This window comes from Mus pahari, chromosome 12, assembly GCF_900095145.1.
Source record: "Mus pahari chromosome 12, PAHARI_EIJ_v1.1, whole genome shotgun sequence".
Lineage (NCBI taxonomy): Eukaryota > Metazoa > Chordata > Mammalia > Rodentia > Muridae > Mus > Mus pahari.
Window position 1 is genome coordinate 6884425 of NC_034601.1, and position 20717 is coordinate 6905141.

General features: G+C 48.6%; 1 protein-coding gene across 1 annotated transcript; it reads left to right on the forward strand.

The window, feature by feature from the left end:
- The first annotated feature begins 15135 nt into the window (after positions 1-15135).
- On the forward strand, positions 15136-20496 carry Rmi2 (RecQ mediated genome instability 2). The gene is made up of 2 exons (XM_021210059.2): positions 15136-15436; positions 20286-20496. Exons 1-2 carry the CDS (start codon positions 15136-15138, stop codon positions 20432-20434), a joined length of 450 nt encoding a protein of 149 aa, XP_021065718.1. The 3' UTR covers positions 20435-20496.
- The last annotated feature ends 221 nt before the right edge of the window (positions 20497-20717 follow it).

A 20717-nucleotide genomic window follows, 5' to 3' on the forward strand; every position in this document is an offset into this window, starting at 1 on the left:
TATATATATATATATATATATATATATATATATATATATATATGTGTGTGTGTGTGTGTGTGTGTGTGTGAGTGTGTACATGTATGCATGCATGCTGACATGTGCAGTGCATGTGTGAACATGTTCAGGTCTACCTGTGTATGTCCGTGTGTTGGTGCATGCTCATGCATATGTGGGCCTGTGTGTCAGTGTGTGCCTTTGTATTGCGTGATACATGCATGTATGCATGCAGAACTGATGTGTAGGGGCTTGTGTATATTGTGTACATACAAGTGGGCACATGCAACTGAAGGCATCCCTTTCATTTTGGTTTGGTGCCAAGGTCCCAATTCCTGTAAGTCACCCTGCCCTTGTTCCCAGCAGAGCCTGCATCACAGTGGTCAGGGCCCCTCGACATGGTCAGGCTGCTCTGACTGTGACCCCAGCATGCAGAAGGATGCATGTGATGACAGGACAACTGGCCTCAGCACTTGTGGCATGAAGCCGGTCTCAGGAACCCAAGGGAGGTCACACGCTTATTGGAGCCTGCAAAGGCAGGGATGCCTGAGGAATGTGGGGCTCCTGGGAGGAGAAGGTCTTATTTTAATTCTCAAGGCTGGGGCTGGAACCTGGAGTTTTGGGAACACTAGGCAAGCACTCTAACACAGAGCTGTGTTCCCAGCCCTTTCAATATTATTTTAAGATAAGGCCTTGCTGCTGGGCGTGGTGGCACACGCCTTTAATCCCAGCACTTGGGAGGCAGAAGCAGGCGGATTTCTGAGCTCGAGGCCAGCCTGGTCTACAGAGTGAATTCCAGGACAGCCAGGGCTATACAAAGAAACCCTGTCTCGAAAAACAAAAACAAACAAACAAACAAAAAAAGATAAGGCCTTGCTGTGTAGCCCAGACTAGCTTGGAATTTTATCTTCCCACCTCGGCCTCTCAAGTCACTTCCAGGCTTCAAGTATCTGCCACCACACCTGGCTTCTATTGTATTTTAAACAAGACCTCTCCCCGAACCCTCAAATTTCCAAGGCCCAGTTGGTTTCTCTGTGTAACCCTGGAGGGTTCAAATAGGAACCTGCTCCAAGGCTATGTGGGCCTGGGCCTCAGGTCTTCCTCAGTGACAGAGGTATTGCAGATCTCTAAAGGGAGCAGGGACCGTTGCATGCATGTAGCCACTCCTATAGCAAGCCATTCTGTAAAGAGAGAGACCGATTCTCATACGGACATTCAGGGTCCTAGAATCTGCACTGGCTTTAGAGCAGCTCTGAATCTAGACGCAACCCTTCTGAGGCCACCCTGCTTGTTAGAGGAGCATAGATCCTGAGGGGCCACACACACCTCAGGCACCAAAGTCTCCACAGGTCAGGGAGAGTGGGAGCGATGCTGGGGTCTGAGGAACAGCATGATGCCAGGATGGGAGGGAAACTGAGCTTCCTGGGGGATAGAGAGAGGAGGGAGATCCCTGGTAGGGTACCCTCACTGAGCAGTCCTCCATTCAGCCATGAGCATCTGAGTAGACCAGGCATCCTACCTTGGCATTATCTTGCATTCATTTCTAGCACCCCACCCCCACCCCCGACTGGGCCAGGAGGTGGGCCTCTTTCAGGCCCTGCACCACGCTGCACTAAGCCTGCTCCACGCCTCATCCCAAGCCCTGCTGTTCCACCTTTCCGTCTATATCTCTTCTCCACACAACAGCCAGTGTCATGTGCCAAGAAGGAAAAACCTAATATACCTCACCCCACCCTCCAGCTCAGGCTGTATGAGGGACAAAATCCAGTTTCCTTCCGGTGGCCCTTAAGTTCACCCAAGCTGGAGCAGCCCACCTCCAGAGCCGGTTCCTTTCTCTCTGCACCTGGAGCCTCTGCCTCAGGCCCTCGCATTGGCTGCTTCCTCCTGGAGCTGCCCGCCACCCTCACCAGGTCACCAGTTCCTTCTCCAGATCTCAGCGGGACCCCCACTGAACCCCAGCCCTCTCTGGCTCCCTGTCTTGGTGGCTGATATCCTGGATGCTGGGCCCCCTTGCAGCTAAGCCTCTGCTCACAGGTCCCTGGGGAAGGCTGGCCTGTTAGCCCAGCCTTGGGTTCACGCAAATTCTCTCTCACACACACCCCCACACACAACTGCAGCCTTAGGGTTCAGCCTTTTAAAAAGAATGTCTCCAGCAACTAGCACTCGCCTTACTCCCAGCTGGGTCTACTCAAGATTATGGCCCGAGTCCCTTGTCCTACGAGTTCCCCGGATGGGATAGCCTGTGCTGGACAGTCCCGTCCCTCTCCCATGAAAGCCTCAGATCAGGTGAAAGAAGCTACTCAATTGGTCTGGAGAAACCACTTGGGACTTCGGGTCTCAAATGGTTGTTTACTCTGACTCTGGCTTACTCCACCCTAACACCACTCACAGAAATCCCCCTGCTGCCATAGGAGGCTCTTTCTATTTTGTTGGTTTATGTGTATTATGTGTATGTTTTGAGATGTGTGGGGTGTGTACCTGCATGCAGAGCTCAGAAGTCAAAACTGGTTTTTATTTCTCAATTGCTTGCCACCTTTTTAAAAAACAATTTATTTATTTATTAATTTATTTATTTATTTATGTATATGAGCACTGTATTTGTCTGTATGCCTGCATGACAGAAGATGGTTGTGAACCACCATGTGGTTGCCAAGAATTGAACTCAAGACCTCTGGATGAGTAACCAGTGCTCTTAACTGCTGAGTCAGCTCTCCTGCCTGATGGCCTGTTATTTTTTTTTTTGAGGCAGGTTTCTCAGAGCCTGGAGATTATTTGGCTAGAGTCCTTCTAGCACTGGGATGACAGACATATAACTGCACATGGCTCTTCTACGTGAGTACAAAGATTCAAACTCAGGTCCTCATCCAACAGAGTCCTCTCCCATCCCCCCTTCTTTCTTCCTTGGGACAGGAGACTAGCCTGATCTAGCCGTCTCGAAGTGTCTTTTTGTTTTGTTTTGTTTTTGAGACAGGGTTTCTCTGTGTAACCCTAGCTGTCCTGAAACTTGTTCTGTAGACCAAGCTGGCCTCAAACTCAGAGATTCACCTGCCTCTGCCTCTGCCTCTGCCTCTGCCTCCCGAGTGCTGGGACTACAGGCGTGCTTTAGAACACCACAGGAATTTTGGTTGCTTCTTCTTCTTCTTCTTCTTCTTCTTTTTCTTCTTCTATCTTCTTCTTCTTCTTCTTCTTCTTTTTCTTCTTCTATCTTCTTCTTCTTCTTTTTCTTCTTCTATCTTCTTCTTCTTCTTTTTCTTCTTCTATCTTCTTCTTCTTCTTCTATCTTCTCCTTCTTCTTCTTCTTCTATCTTCTCCTCCTCCTCCTCTTCCTCCTCCTCCTCCTCTTCCTCATCTTCTTCGTCCTCCTCTTCCTCCTTCTCCTTCTTTTTAAAAAAAGTCCAGTTATGTTATGTGACTATATTTTTTGTTTTAATCCCAGGTGTGCAATATGGGGCTGCTTCAGATTGTCCACAGCAGCTGACTGCGATTTGCCTCATGCTCTGGCAGTGGTGTGATTCTGCCAGCTGAGGCTGGTTTACATTTGGAGTTCTGGGGACCCTTGAGAGATATAAAAAGACCAAAGCCACAAGAGAGGCAGCGGCTGCTGTTTCCACTGCCGTTGCAAGCCCTTGCTGCCTCTGCGTTTGCTGGTCTGCTGCTTGCTTGCTAGGTTGCTGACTGGAGGTATCCTGATGACAGTGGAGACTGGACTTGCCCCGGGGAACTTGACATTCCTTATCAGCAGGAAGTAGTCTAAAGAAGTCAATGCCACCTTTCCCCTCCAACCTTCTTTCTCTCCTGCCTGGTGTTGGGGGATTGGGGAAAGATTCCAGGAAATAGGCAAAGTCCGGTCACACAGGGGTGTCTTCTTTCTCTGAACATGGGCAGATGATGTCACTCTCATTTATTTGGGACAGTTTCACTTTCCCAGAATCGGGGTTATTACCAGAAAAGGGGGCTGTTACCGTTTTAATACTCTGGCCCCAGGTTCTTGTTTATTCCTCCAGGGAATTTTCACACACAAAGATCATGTCAGTGACCCAGGGGACAAGGAGTTCCATACCAGTCTCCCTTTTGGGTGTGGACAATGTGTTGTTGGAAGTCGAGCCTACACTATCCTGACACGTGACAGAGAACCTGCTGCAGACGGTTTAAGACCTGACCAGTTTTGGATTATATTTACAGACATTCTGGGAGCAAGAACCTAAGTATCGGAGGTGGGTGACCCCTAGTGACCCTGTGACCCTAGGCAGATTCTTAATCTGTGAGGTCTGGGCTCTCTCTGTAAGGTGGACTTAGCACTCAGTTATCCATGCATGGTACTTTTTTTTAAGCTTGAAATTTTATTGCTATTGTTATTTATGTGTGGATGTGGTTGCACCTCTTTGCATGTGTGTGCACATATACATATGTGAGTGTTGGAGTCCAATATCTGTGTTTTCTCTACCACTCTCCACCTTATTTTCCTTATTTTTTTTAATATTAATCCTTATTTTATTTAATTATGTATTAGGTGTGTATGCCTTTGGATGTTTACAGTGTGGGTGCCTGAGGAGGCCAGAAACACTGGCTCTCCTGGAGCTACAGTTACAGATGGTTGGGAGCTGCCCGATATGGGTTCTGGGAATTCAACTCCCATTGCCTTTAACAGCTGAGCAGTCTGAAGGTGTACAAGCATGTCTGTCTGTCTGTCTGTCTGTCTCTCTCTCTGTGTGTGTGTGTGTGTTTCTATTTATTTTTGTTTTGAGGTTAGGTCTGACTCGTGCAGCCCAGTCTGGTCTCCAACTCACTGTGTAGCCCAGACCAGCCTTGAGCTAACCCTCCTACTTTCATTTCTCAGGTGCTGGGATCACAGATATGAGGCATTACCTCTGGTTGAGTTCCATGAATTTAAAAACAAAAAAGCAAAAACCTTTTATTTATTTATCACTGTCTATGTGGGGCTGCGATGCTTATGTCACACACAGCATATGCATGGAGGTCAGAGGTCACAGCATATGCATAGAGGTCACAGCATATGCCTGGAGGTCAGAGGGTAACTTTACGCAGTTAATTTTCTTTCTACTCCTTCTCTTTCCTTCACTTTACCCATGCTCTGGGGAGGGAACTCTGGCTGCCAGGCTTTCCCAGCAGAGCACCGTCACCTGCAGAGCATCTCAACAGCAGCCGCGTACTGTGCATTACCACACAGCCTAGACTCGAGAGACTAGTGTGGCCACTGCTGCAGCCGGTTTACAAAGTAATTCCAGCACCCTCCCTTCTCTCCCTGCCCATTAGTAGTCAGACCCTCCCTGCCTTTCTTTTTCTTATACTTTTCGTTCTTCCCAGATATCAAATAAGTGGAATCCTGTAGCCTACAACCTTTGAGCCCGGTGAATGCCTGAGTTTGTCCAGGCCTCTGTGCCTTCCCCATCCCCAGTGTTCCCTTCTGGTGCTGTGGATGAACCAGTTATTTCTTTGACTCTGGAAGGACTTGTGGGTGTCTCCAGCTGTGCTGTGGACTACTGTCAGCATCTGTATAGAGTTTTCCTGCTATTGTTCCGTTTTTTGTTTTGTTTTTTTTCTCCCCTCCTTCATTCTTTGACACCGGGTCTTACTCTGCAGTTCAGGCTAGCCTGGAATTCTTTAAATAGCCCAGGTTGATCTCAAACTTGAAGCAATCTTCCTGTTTAGCCTCATAAGGATCACGGGAGTGAGCCACCACCCACAGCTTCCATGGAGTCTGTTATTGTTTAAGCCAAGTCTCATATAGCCCAGGTTGGTTTAGGGAATGATCTTTCTATTTGCACCTCATGCTAGGATTACAGGGTGTATCACCCTGCCTAACTGAGGCCGTATTATTCAAAGACTCGATCTGGGAGCAGCCCTATACCCACCTTACATAAAGCACAGCCAGCTGGCAACTCAGTCTCCCATTAGCATTGCCAGTCCTTCCTCATTCCTGACCCATAGCATTCCCATGCGGCATCTCAGAATAGGTGGCGAACATCTGTGCGCGCACAGCCCCCGCACATACCTGAGGCCTTACGTGAACAGCCAAGACATGTTTTATTCATTAAAATAGCTATATAAAACAAAACCATTCCCACGAAACCCTTCCCACGGAACCCTTCCCTGTTGAGACTGGGAGGCCCTGTGTCAGAGTCAGAGTTGGTGTCAGTTGGGTGACCTTAGGTTCGCCATCTCACCCTGACCTATAGGCTGAAAGACACTAGGTGAGCATAGTGCCAGGCTCTGGCTAGTTGCCAAGACTCAGGCAGGCTACCTCACCTGTCTCAGCCTCAATTTCCTCATTTCTGAAATGGACCTACTTCCCAGGGTGGTCTTGAGGAACTGGGCACACAGTGAACTTAGTGTGGGGCTTTGAATGGACAGTGCAGAAACCCCTCTAAAATAAATCTCTTTCTTCTGGCAAGTCCTTCAGTCATGAGCAATCACGTACATGCACATACGCGTGTACACGCATGCGCGCGCACGCAAACACACACACACACCTGATATGCCTAGGAGCAGGTAAATGGGTGAGATGAGGCCTTCCTGTTCACCTTTGACCTCCCTGAAGCAGGTGGCAGGAAAGCCCCCTTCCAAAGGGCTTTGTGCCACCGGGAGGTGTGGATTGCCAGGCAACAGCGCCTGGTGGAGGAGAGACACACCCTCCATGCGTCTACAAACCACTACCTGCTGTGACAGTAAAGTCTGTGTGACCCTGAAGTTGGAAAAGCATTTCACATAGAGTTCCTGGGACCAGCCATTAACACACAACCCTTGCAACCAGAAAACCCTGGCAACAGGCTCAAGTGAGCAGCAGACCTTCAGGAACCCTGGCTTTACAGTTAAACTTGGTTTAAAACCATTGCCAACAGTTTTTTTTTGTTTTTTTTTTTTTTAAGTTTTATTTTCATTATTTTTAATTATTACTATGTGTGTGTGTTAGGAAGCCGACTCGTAGCAGAAAGCGACTATCATCTCTGCAGCCATCGCGGGCTATTTACTTACAGGTGGTACCTTTCCACCCTGATGAGAGACTTGTTTTCCTAGCATGATGTTTTTGCAAGAAGCCCACCACAGCTGAACACACTCTGATAACGTCTTGTTTTTCTCCTATACATCCTGGACCTGTGGCTAAGTGTCTCCTGCTGCACTCCCCAGCAAGCGCATATATACGTATAGTTGCCTTTCAGTGAACAAGACTCGAGACTTGAGCCTGTGTTGTCTCCATTCTTCATGTCTCTTGCCTCTGCATCCCCACTCTCTTTTGCAGACCCCGTTGACTGACCCGAGGACCGGGTCATGTGTGTGAGTTGGCAGGTGCCTGCCTAGACCAGAGGCATCAGGTCCCCCTGGAGATCCAAGCACTAGGAACTAATCTCAGGTCCACAGTAAATGCCAGTGAATGCCCTTACCTGCCGAGTCATCTCGCCATCGGGAGGCAACATTAAGCAGTGTCATGGTCTAAAGAGATTGCTCGGCCCACAAAGAGCTTGGTGTGCAAGTGTGACAGCCACCTGAGTTCAGTCCCCAGAACCCATGTCCAAAAGTTCAGTATGGTGGGACATGCTTGCATGCATTCCCAGGCCTGGGGAGGAGGAGGCATGTGATCTCCCGGGCTTGCAAGTACAACCCAGCCAGCAGGGCCTGCTTGGCGAACATCTGGCCAGTGAGAGAGAACTTGTCCAAAACAAGAACAACAAAAAACCCAAGGTGACCCACGGACCCCTCTATTGGCTGCACGGGACTGGCGTCAAGGTTCCCTACCTGCCTGGCCACAGCATCTGAATGTGGGTGTTTGGGCATTGTTGGTGAGATGAGCTGGTCGCTTAGGGTGTGCTCTCTGCGTGGTTTCACCTTCTAGGGGAGGTGGGCAATGTCTGAAGACATGTTTTGGTGGTCACGACTTGGAGAGGGACGGAGTACCACTCGGCATCTGGCAGAGGGCACAGGACCCCCCCTACATCTGTAGGCAGAAGGCTGAGAAACCTCTGGGGTCAAGACCCCTGCAAACTGGCCTGGAGGAGTAGGGACCAAGGCTGGCTCCCTGCAGATAGAAAGTGGTAAAATCTGGCAGTCATTTGAGGACTAGGACAAGGCATGATGGGACAGCACAGAACAAGTGCTAGAAACATCAAAAAGAGAAGGTGGATGAGAGGCTGAAGTGGTCCAAGGTGCACTTGTGTGTCAGTCTAGGCGGCCTCATTCCCTCCCTAGCAGGTAGCCCGAGGTTTGTCATTGTCCTAAACCTCAGCTACCCCAGCTGTACAGGGGGTAAAGTGAGGTTGCACAGAGCCTGAGAGGATGGCTAATGGGCTTGCTGAGTTCACATTTCTAGCGCCCACATAAACCAGGTGTGGCAGCAGCACGTGTCTGTAACTGTAGCCCTGGGAGGCAGAGACTGGCCGATCCTCGGAGCTTAGTCACCAGTCAATCCTGACAAGTCAATCAGGTTCAGGGAGAGAATATACTAGAATATATAGTCTTAGAATATATAGTAGAGGGCTGAGGAGATGGCTTAGAGCAGTGGTTCTCAACCTTCCTAATGCTGCGACCCTTTAATATAGTTCCTCATGTTGTGGTGACCCCCCCCCCAACTGTAAAATTATCTTCATTGCTACTTCATAAATGTAACTTTACTATTGTTATGAATTATAATATAGATACCTTATTTTCCAGTGGCTTCTGTGGAGGGATCCTTTGACACCCCTCCCCCCAAAGGGTCATGACCCACATGTTGAGGACCTCCAGTTTACAATGTTTGCAATGAAAACCTGACAACCTGAGTGTGACCTCAGGACCCATCCATGTAAAAGTAGGAGACAATTGGCTTCATGAGGTTGCCCTCTGACCCCTACCTGCTCGCTGTGATGTGCACATACCCACACAGAAATAACTACAGAAATAATGGGAAAATTTAAAGTTGTTTGAGAAAAATGTGGGCCTAGCCATGGTGCAGGCCTTTAACCCTAGCATTTGAGAAGCAGAGGCAGGCAGAGCTCTGTGAGTTTCAGGCCAGGCAGGCTTTCATAGTGAGACCCTGTCTCAACACAAACAAAAGGAGATTGGTGTGGGAGCTCAGTGGTAAAGGCGTTCACTGCCAACCCTGACTGTCAGAGTCTCACTATGGTACCCAAGGAGACAGAACTGTCTCCAACCAATTGTCTTCTGAGCTGCACGTGTGTACAGCGTCTCTCTGGCACACACACACACACACACACACACACCCCAAAGGAAATACAGTAGAGAGCATTCAAGGAAAAGACAGGACACCAACCACCTCTGGCCTCCACGTGTAGGAACACCCTCATCATGTCTACATACTCTTCTGTGCGTATGCACACTCCTATATAAACATGGACATGTGCCATACACACATATACAAGTGTTTGTGAAAAAAGCTGGGCAGTGGTGGTGCATGCTTTTTTTTTTTTTTTAAGATTTATTTATTTATTATATGTAAATACGCTGTAGTTGACTTCAGACACTCCAGAAGGAGTCAGATCTTATTACGGATGGTTGTGAGCCACCATGTGGTTGCTGGGACTTGAACTCAGGACCTTCAGAAGAGCAGTCAGAGCTCTCAACCACTGAGCCATCTCTCCAGCCTGGTGCACGCCTTTAATCCCAGCACTTGGGAGGCAGAGGCAGGCGGATTTCTGAGTTCGAGGCCAGCCTGGTCTACAGTGAGTTCCAGGACAGCCAGGGCTATACAGAGAAACCCTGTCTCGAAAAACCAAAAAACCGAGAGAGAGAGAGAGAGAGAGAGAGAGAGAGAGAGAGAGAGAGAGAGAGAGAGAAGGTCCTATAGGCAGTCTCATCTCCCCAGCCACTCTGAACCTTGGCAGCTTCCTAAATCCTTGCTGTCCAGATCCTCCCAAGGCTAGCACAGTCCCCATGTGGAATGCCCACTCTCTGGGACAGTAAACTGCACTCTCAAGACATGCTCAGACTTGGGTTTGGAGAAATTCCTCTGTCAGCAGCCTTGAGGTTGAGTGTTAGGGAGGCATCAGGAGGCCCAGATCCTGGTGGGGGATTCCCAGGAGCCTCTGTTTCACCGAAGCTGTTACCCACCATCACCTCTCTGGCTTCTAGATATCCAGGAAAGGCCATCAGGGGCCCTGGGTGTGGAAGGATGTGCTCTCTTGGTTTTCCTGGCTTCTGGCTCTGTCCAGTATGATGAAGTGTAGAGGTGAATGCCCCTGAGCAAGCCACAGAGCTTCTGAGAACCTCTGCTCCCTCGCCTTTCCAGGATCTTAGATGCCAGTGGGATACTCCCGAGTCCCAAAGTCAGGGCCTAACTCACTATTTTAAATTATTTTAAATTATATTGTGCCCCTGACCCATGTGTGTGTGTGTGTGTGTGTGTGTGTGTGTGTGTGTGTGTGTGTACAGCTTGTGGGAGTCAGTTCTCTCCTACCATTCTATCATGTGGATCCTGGGGAAAACCACCAACCTTGAGAGCACACATCTGAACTGTCTCCTCACTGTTTTTATTGCTTTACCAAACTCAAACTCTTGCTGAATAAGCTATGGGTGTCTAGTCCTACAAGACCCCATGAGGACAAAGACTTTCTTAAGAACTGGTTCCTAGTCAGTAGGTAGAGGCAGGCAGATCTCTGAGTTCAAGGCCCAGGACAGCTAGGACTGTAGTCTGGCCGACTGAGAAAACTAGGCTTGAAAACAACAAAACCAAAAAAAGAACTGGCTACTGGGGAGCGTAACTCACCTGGTTGTGTACACGCAGGAAACCTTGGGTTCAGTCCTCAGCACGAGGCTGGTGTATGCTTATGATCCCAGCTCTGAGGAAGTGGAGGCAGGAAGATCATGAGTTCAAGATCCTCCTCAGCTGCTGACTGGCACCCAATTTTTAGGAAATAATTTCCTGAAACTTTTTTATCTGGAAGATAAGCACAAATATTTAGTTTTACAAAATCAATAGTTATAATGTGAATAGTTATAAATTGCCTTAATGTTCAACTATTGTCAGTTGTTAGTGTGATAAGACAAATAGAATATTATACAACCTTTAAGAGGAAGCAGGTGACCAAAAAAAAAAAAAAAAAAAAAAGAAAGAAAGAAAGAAAAAAAGAAAAAAATTAATGCTGGGCGTGGTGGCGCATGCCTTTAATCCTAGCACTTGGGAGGCAGAGGTAGATGGATTTCTGAGTTTGAGGCCAGCCTGGTCTACAAAGTGAGTTCCAGGACAGCCAGGGCTACACAGAGAAACCCTGTCTCGGGGGTGGGGGGGGGAGAGGAAGCAGGTGGTTGTTATTGGTGTGGAAAGATGTTAATTACTAAAGAAAAACAAGATACTGTCTTAGTTAAGGTTTCGTTGCTGTGAATAGACACCATGACCAAGCCACTCTTACAAGGAAAACGTTTAACTGGGGCTAGCTTACAGGTTCAGGAGTTTAGACCATTATCATCAAAGCAAGACATATACATGGTGGTGTACAGACAGACACGGTGCTGGAGAAGGAGCTGAGAACTCCTCCTTGATCTGCAGGTAGCAGGAGACTGTACCACTACACTGGGCATGGTTTGAGCATAGGAAACCTCAAAGCCCACCCCCACAGTGACACACTTTCCCAACAAGGCCACACCTACTCCTACAAGGCCACACCTCCTAATAGTGGCACTCCCTATGGGCCAAGCATTCAAACACATGAGTCTATGGTGGCTATATCTGTAAATGGATTTTTTTATTTGTTTGTTTGTTTGTTTGTTTGAGTGCTGGGATTAAAGGTGCGTGCCACCACACCCGGCTTCTGTAAATGGATTTTTATTAAACTCTATGAGTTAGTGGCATGACTCAGTCAACCCCCCTCCCCCATAACCAAGGCAGAATCCTATGGATTATTTAACCAGCTCTTGCACAATTACTGGGGGATTACCCCTAATCTTTGTTTCTATTAACTAGACTGTTAATTCCCAGCTGTGCTCCCCAAATATTTGCTGTTGGAACCTTGCCTGGGTTACTTCTGTTGCAGCAAACTGTCCTGGGGGGTGGGGGTGGGGGACATTTCACTCAGGCACATGCTCCTGGGCCATCATGTCTAACGGAGACCTTCTGTCTGTCCTCTGTCTTCCTTCTCCTATTCCTCTCTTTCTTTTTCATGGTCTCTACCTGCAGCCCATAACCAGGTAACTGAAAACCAGCCTACCTCTACTGTCCCCAGTCATTGGCTGTAGCCACCTTTATTTAACCAATAGTTTAAAATTGGGGAGCAAGGTTTACATAGCATTACTTGGTGTATGTGAGGATCTGCTCGTGGGGGTGGGGTGGCTACCAGATCTTGGGGGCCGGTATTTAGCATTTGAATACATAGCAGCACCAGCCGCTAGCTAACACATACCAATTCAAACGACAGCAAAGACTATTTGTATATCAAAAACATGTACTTGTATATTTAAAAATCTGTAAGTTATTGCATCCAGAAGTCAACAGTAGATAACCTTGAATATGGTTTTCAGTGATTTCCCGGTCTAGATTTTCCTCTTCCAAGTTCTCCACCCTGTACATTGCTTTCGTGAATGATAATGGTGATGGAGAATTAAAGAGGGGGGGGAGATAAAGCTATTAATTTAAAAAAAGTTTCTTCCTTTAACTTTTAAATTACTGACTAAAAATGAAGACATGACCACTCCTAGGTGTAATTAAGAAGGTTTAATTGTAGACTCGAGGGAAAGTACAGCCAGAGGCATCTGGAAGAATCCAGACTAAACGTGGTCAAGGGAGGTGGGGGTTAGTGAAAGAGAAACTGGAAAGGCAGAAGTGGCTATAGACTAATAGGCCAAGAGGGCTGGAAACCAAAATGTATAGGGATGTAAGCTGGGGGAAGGGAAGCCTAGCACCTGGGTTAGAGAGGTTTAGAGTAGGGGAGGGGCAAGAAGTGCTCCTGGAGCCAAAGGTACAGTCCTGCTGGCTAGGATCTGCTTTGATATGTTAATAGTTCCTCTGTTTGCTCAGTCGTAGGTTTCTTTGAGACCTAACATGTATTTGTTATTAAAATGATGGAGGGGGGGGTAGTCAGGTAGGAGTGGTGCACACGTTAATCAGCTTAGAGGACGGTCTGGTCTACTGAGTGAGCCAGGGCTATAGGAGAAAGCCTGTCCCCAAACACAAAACGAACCTAAACAAACAAAACAAAAAGGAAGAAAGGGGCTGGCTCTTTGTTCCAAGGGACCCAGGTTCAATTCCCAGCACCCAAACAGCAGCTTACAACTGTCTGTAACTCCAGGATCTGGCACCCTTGCACAAACATACATGCGGCAACAAAGCAATACAAGGAAGAGAAATTTCGACTAGATCAGCAGCTAAAGATGCCCCTCAACCAGGGTGACTTAAGCTTGGTCCCTGGGATCCACATAGTAGAGGAGAGAACAGACAGCCAAAAGCTGCCCTGATCTCCACACACGTTCTGTGGTGCACACACACCATTGTGTTTTATTAAAAAAGAAAGAAAGAAAGAAAAAAAGAAAAAGAAAAAGAAAGGGAAGCCAAGGATGGGTTTGGTAGAGGCTTTGCATGGGGGTGGGGGTGGGGGTGGGGGGCTGTGTCTGTGGGTCCGTGCTGAGGCATCCCTCCCCGAGGGGCCAGCCATACCATGGATATAGTATGGAAGAGTTTATTTAGGGAATTTAGGGAATGAGGAGGGGAGTTGAAGGGGTAGGAGAGAGAGAGAGAGAGAGAAGGGGGGGAGAGAGAAGAGAGTGAGGGAGTGAGGAGGGGGCAAGCAGCCATTTTTATAGTGAGTTTTATAGTGAGTCAGGCATACCTGACTGTTGCCAGGTAACTGTTGGGTGGAGCCTAGAAGGAATGCAAACACACATTCCAAGAATAAAAAAATAATATAACTTTGCTGTCTTCATTGTTTTTCTGAGCATTACTTCTAGCTTTAAAAAATATTTCCTATTATGTAATTTTTTGTGCCTATTGATAGGAAACTGTGATATTTTGATACCTATGTACTTTGTATAGAGTAATTGGTAGGCCACCTTGTATATTTATCATTTCCTGATCAGCTGTAATCAATCACAAACATGAGTTCAGTACTGCTGACCACAGAATACTACACTGTGCAAGAAGACTTAGTGATAAATTAGTCACTCAAAGGTGGCAAGTTTTGTTTGTGTGGTTTTTTTTTTTTTTTTTTTTTTAGGTTTTTCGAGACAGGGTTTCTCTGTGTAGCCCTGGCTGTCCTGGAACTCACTCTGTAGACCAGGCTGGCCTCGAACTCAGAAATACGCCTGCCTCTGCCTCCGACTGCTGGGAATAAAGGCGTGAGCCACCACGCCCGGCTTAAGAGGAAATTGTTTAACTTACTTGTTATCATGTTTCCAGGAAGGGCTCTTGTATGCCAGGACTCCAATTCACTCTGTAGCTAAGGATGACCTTGAACTCCTCTTCCAGTCCTGGTGAGTGCTAGAGTTTTAAACAGGTGTGAACCACCAAAACTTGTTTTGAAGCTTTTTTAGTCGTTAAATTCAAATAAGTGTATTTGTTTTCTTTTTAAAGATTTCCCCAGATGAAACCCTTATGATAATTTCAGGAATACTGTGTGTGTGTGTATAGTCTGGACACAAGACCAATTTCTAAAGATGCTTGATATCCTAACCAAAGTTATCAGCACAGCGCATATTCAGCGTTAACTCTGAGATACTAAAAGAGTACAACCAATCCATTCATAAATTTGTGTTTGGGGCCATGCTTAAATTATCCTCTGGAACTCTCTCCTGTGTGTAGATGTGATCTCTTATCAAAAAGGTCCAAGGATCCACTTGCATCTCTGCTTTTCGTGCGGCAATGTTTTGCTAAGGGTGCATATTTTATTTCGGCTCTTAAAATTAATTTATCAATCATCTACAACTACTGCTGAGCACGTCTTTTTTTTTTTTTTAGTAAACTGGAACGGAGACATATGGTTTAAGTGGTTGCTCTTCCTTGGAAGAGGAAATTTCGTTTCTCCCTGCGTTTGTTAGTGTATCTATTTTTTATTTAATTCAGTTGAATCTTTCGGCTTCTGGCGGTTACGCGACTGTCCCGCCCCCACCCATTGGCAGGCTCCGGCAGGCGCGCCTTTGATTGGCTGCCGCTTGCCAAGCCCCCGCTGCCCGTCAGAGTTGGCGGGAAAGTGGTGGTGGCGCAGCATGGCGGCTGCGGCGTCCCAGTCGCTGTCCTCGGGTGGCCCCGGGGCCGTGCGGCTGCCGCGCTCGCCGCCACTCAAGGTACTGGCAGGACAGCTGCGGCGGCACGCAGAGGGTGGCCCGGGCGCGTGGCGGCTGTCGCGGGCGGCGGTGGGCCGCGCTCCGCTGGAGCTGACGGCCGTGTGGATGCAGGGTACCGTGCTGGCGGCGGAAGGCGGCCAGGCGAGGCTGCGCGACCCGAGCGGGGACTTCTCCGTGCGCGGCCTGGAGCGCGTACCACGCGGCCGGCCCTGCCTGCTCCCAGGTAACGTGGGCGGGACCGGCTCTGCCGGGGGCTGTCCTCCCCGGGGCGGGGCGGGGCGGGGCGGTCCGGTCCCACCTCCAGGCTCTAGCCCTCGTTCCTGGCCCAGTCCCTGTCAAGTGACTCCCCACCCTCTTGGATGACAGCAACACCCGTCCCCGTGTTCAAAGATATAGGTTCCAGCCGGGCCTGGAGGTACACATCTTCTATCCCAATACTAGGAGACTGAGGCAGGAGGATGGCAAAGTTCAAAGCCTGACGGAGCTACGAAGTGAGTTTAAGGCCATCGTAGGCAACTCAGTGAGAGCCTGTCGTCTCAGAACAAAGAGTAAAGAGGGCCTGCGGTGGGAGCACTTCCTAGCATGGATGAGTCCTTGGGTTTAACCCGGACAGCGAGAATAGTAAACAAATCAATCTATTAAAAATGCCTGTAGGTTCCCGAGGCTATGCCAGCCTTCTCAGTTTTGAGCCTTGGGAGTCTGTGTCACAAGCTCTCTCCCTGTAGATGTTTTTCNCCCCCCCCCCCCATGTTTTGAAAATAATTTCTCAGGAAGTGTCTGCTTGTCCTTTTCTGTTTGTTTTGAGGCAGTGTCTAGCCTAGACTGACCTAAAGTTCCTGTGTAGCTTGGATACCCGGGCTTCCTGCTTCCATCTCCTGAGTGCTAGGATTCTAGGCATATGCCACTCCATCTGGTTCATGCGCCCCTGGGGATCAGACTGGGGGCTTTGTGCATGCTACGCAAGCAATCCCAGCCCTGAGTCTGTACTTTTTTTTTTTTTTTTTTTTTTGTTTTTTCGAGACAGGGTTTCTCTGTATAGCCCTGGCTGTCCTGGAACTCACTCTGTAGACCAGGCTGGCCTCGAACTCAGAAATCCACCTGCCTCTGCCTTCCGAGTGTTGGGATTTAAGGCATGTGCCACCACGCCCCGGTGAGTCTGTACATCTTTAATGTCCCAGGGCAAATGGACCTTTCTCTGGAACTGCTGCTACATCGACTTGTTTGCCTAGGGGCCTATTAGAGCCCATCCCCTCAGGTTTCTGAGTCTTAAGAGTTGTTTCTAACACCCTCCAAGGAGACGCTGATATTACAGGGTTGGAGGCTGCCCTTTGAGCTACTACTGCAGTTCTTGCACTGTGGTTCTGAGGGCTTAACTCTAGCATCTGGTCCATCGCCTGCCACCAGCGATTCTGAGACAGGCATCAAGTACCTGGAGCCTCAGCTCATTAGGAAGGCTGTCAGGTGAACACAGACGCAGGGCCTTGTGAAATGTGTGGCTGCACCTGTGACCCAGATAGACAAGGCCTGCCTATACTTGACTCTAGAGCTTCGACACAGGCTTCAGGGGACGACTAAAGGAAGGCTACAGATTCAGCAGGCCTGCCTTTCCATGGCTCCCTTCTCTGTAAAATCAGGCCAGACTCTCTAAGAATGCTTCCTGCTCAGAAAGTCTTGAGTTCTGTCTAGAGGCAGTCAGGGTCTCCGACCTAGGCTATTCTTGATTTCAGACTTAGGTTATGTTTTTTTGCTCTCTCTCAATCTCCCCTTCCTTTCTCCTTTTCCCCCTCCCTCTCTTCCCCTCTGCCCTTCTCTCTTTCTCTCTCTCTTCCCAGTTTTGATCTAATGTAGGACTAGCAAACTCAATGGTCTGTATACTAAAAGAGTTACACACACAGGTGCACACAAGAGTGTGTGTATATATGTGTGTGTTTGTGTGCATATACATGTGTGTTCACTGGGAATCAGACCCAGTGCCTTATCACTGAGTTCTATCTCCAGGCCCAGCTTTTACATTTTGAAACTTTTTTTTAAAAAAAATGTTTTCTGAGACAGGGTTTCTCTCTGAAGCTCTAGCTATCCTGGAACTCACTGTAGACCAGGCTGGCCTCAGACTCAAATCTGTCTGCCTCAGCCTTCTGAGTGCTGGGATTAAAGACATGCACCATTATATCTGGCCTATGTTTTACATTTTGATGTGTCTACAAAAAAGTCATGATGTATGAAGTGTATATGTAGTTTGAAATCAGCATCTACCAAGTGAAGTTTTATTGGCCCGAAATGCATTTGTAATTTGCAAAAGGTTAGGGTTATTATCTCACTGTACAGACATGGTTCAGTAGCTGTGACAGCAATCCTGTGACCCGAAAAAGCCTGACTTCTGTAGTCTGGTCCTTTACAGAAAAAGTTGATTGCCCTTGGTCTTAGCTCTGACTTTGGTTAAATTCCATGTTGTTTGGTGTCCCAGCCCAGGCAATGTCCCTTGAAGGCAGCTTTGAACAGTGTCTCAAGCTTGGTACCAACACTGGAATAAGCCTGCCATCTAGTAGATGTCCCTGTGTTGGACTGAACCTGTTGGCCTCACCCTCTAGCCTGTATGCCCAGGGCCAGGGCCGTGGCCAGGGCTGTTTCTTCTTGCTCATGAGTCATCTCAGAAGGAGCCAGGGATGTCCATAAGGCACCGTTGTAGACGTGAGCCCAGGGTGCATGTGCACGGGGTAATGACAGCACTTTTTCTTTTTTCTTTTTTCTTTTTTCTTTTTTTTTTTTGGTTTTTCGAGACAGGGTTTCTCTGTATAGCTCTGGCTATCCTGGAACTCACTTTGTAGACCAGGCTGGCCTCAAACTCAGAAATCCGCCTGCCTCTGCCTCCCAAGTGCTGGGATTAAAGGCATGCGCCACCACGCCCGGCAGCACTTTTTCTTGAGTGTTGCTCATGGTGCCTGCCTCGGTGTTAATCAGGCAGAAAGCAAAAGCCCACCATGTGCTGCCACTGCTGGCCTCAGGAGACCTGGACCTCAAACTACAGAGGTAAATAGACTTTTGTTCATCTAGCTTGTTGGTTCATCTGGTGTTTGCTTGGGGACAATAGATACAGAACTAGGCACAGGAGAAGGATACATGTTCAAGGCTCAAGGAGGTCAGGGAAGGCTTCCTGGAGGAGACAGCCCTGAAGACTGCCTTGTAGTCTTCAGGGCTGTAGTCTCTGTAGGAACTAACCCGCTTGGGTTGCTGGGACTCAGGATGTCAGAGTTCTGACATCCTGTGTCTGTGTATGATGGTGGATTGTCTAGCTCCTTTGAACAGCATGGACAAAGCCAGGAGGTAGGGACCAGAGCGCCATGGGTAGCATTGAAAGACTGAGTTTGGGAAGGACCTGCCCACACTGAGTGATCTTGCTGGCCTGCTGCTGCCCTGCCCCTGCCCTGTCTCTAGGGCATCTGGCGGTTCCTTTCCAGGCTCTGAAGACTCAGGTGAGGTTGGCGACTCTGCCCTGTAGGTCTCATTCTGCAGAGGGCTCAGTGTTGCTTAGGCTGCGCCGCTATGGGGGAAGGCTCTGAGGCGGAAGGATCTACTGCTGTCAGTGGGAGGAGACAGGCCAGAGCAGTCCAAATAGGAGCGGAGTGGGTGAAGGCTTGATCTCAGGCAGGGTCCTGTGGGGAAGGAGAAATGGGGAGCACCACAGACAGCTGCCTGGAGAGGAGTACAGGTGGGAGGACTCAGTGTGTCGGCAGGAAGTGTCTCCTGCCTCCAAGCTCCGCAGAGCAGTTCTGTTAACCTCCTCACCTGGTCTTCCGCCCTGTAACTCTAAGGATTTTGTCTTCACCACCAGTTGGAGCCACATCCAGAGGACAGCCAATATGGGACCTGGAGTTAGATCCAGAGATCCCCATGTGTTACCCCCACTCCTTTCAGTTGACTTTCTGGACTTGTGTGCAAGCTCATTCCTGCTGGTGGAATGAGCTGGGCCCGTAGGGCACTGGCTGCATGCCTTTCCTGCCGTGACAAGGGACTTTCTACACAATTGCATTTTGTGTGGTTTATGACTAGCCAAGTTGCGCTTTCAAGGAGAGGCACTTCCCCTGGGGAATGGGAAGTTGTGGTTAATAATATGTCAGACTATCCCAGTGGCAGTCTGTTCTTCTGTTGATTTCCTCGTGTGCCCAGTGTTGCTTGGGATAGAGTTTGAGGCGGCAGGGATTGGAACAACGGCACAGTGTGTTGCGTGGTGAGAGGAGGGGTTTGGCAGCGTGGAGGGAAAATTGGATTTACGTTTTCGGCTGTCAGGAAGTGACTTTGCAGGAGTGCCTGACTTGTGAACAGAGGCCAGTCTCTTACTCTTGGGTTGAGCAATGAACGGGGCTGAGAGCAAGCTTGGGTTTTCTGCCCCCGCCTGGGGCGCTGCGACTAATTATAACTCAATGGGATCCTGAGCCTCCAGTTCCTGGAGGCTGACCTGCTGAGTGAGCCTGCCTATTGTGTTTGGCATATGAAAAGCAGATGCCAACAAGTTTCAGGCATCACCCTCCAGGTTAACCACTAATCTCATTGCTGATGTATGCATCTGTTTTGATCCCTGACTGCCCTTGTTTTGGTGTCTACTGTCAGGATTATGTTAATGTGTGCATGGTCTTGTGTGGGGGTGAGCTCACACATGCCTGTGTACTAGAGGCCAGAGGTCACGTCAAGTTTTTGAGCTCTATTTTATTTTTTGAAACAGGGTCTTTCACTGAACCAGGAGCTCAGTGGCTGGGCTAGGATGCTTGGGCATAGAGCCCCAAGGATCGTCCTGTCTTGATTTCTTTAACACTGTTCACATACATATGCATACCACCCTGCCATGCTTTTTCTGCATGGATGCCTGGCCTCTGAACTCAGGTCCACAAGCTTTGGCAAGCCCTTTACCAACCAGGCCTGAGCTTTGCCTCCAAGCTTCATCTCCCTAGCTCTAGACAATGTTTCTGTCTCGACCTTCCTTCTCCGATCAAGGTCCTGAGGTCAGGGTCTCTGTTGGTTTTCTCCACCTGCCTTGTTAGTATGAACATCATCGTCACGTCCTTCTCTTCTCTTCCCAGGAAAGTATGTGATGGTGATGGGGGTGGTTCAGGCCTGCAGTCCTGAGCCCTGCCTGCAGGCTGTGAAGATGACAGATCTTTCTGACAATCCTGTCCACGAAAGCATGTGGGAACTGGAGGTGGAAGACTTGCACAGGAATATTCCTTAGAGCTGGGACCCTCTAAGAACAGTTTACCCCCATATGGGTCTCAGGAGCATCACAAAAGTTTCTTGAAGAAATTCGCTTTGGTTGAATGAGACGTCTGGACCCTGGAAGCTGGATCCTTGGTTGTCTCAGCCATTCCTGCCTGCTGCTGCTACTGCACATGCCCCCCTTTGTCACTTACGTGTGTGTGTGTGTGTGTGTGTGTGTGTGTATGTGTGTGTGTATGTGTGTGTGTCTGTGTGTGTGTGTGTGCGCGTGTGTGTGTGTGTGTGTGTTCCATTTTCCT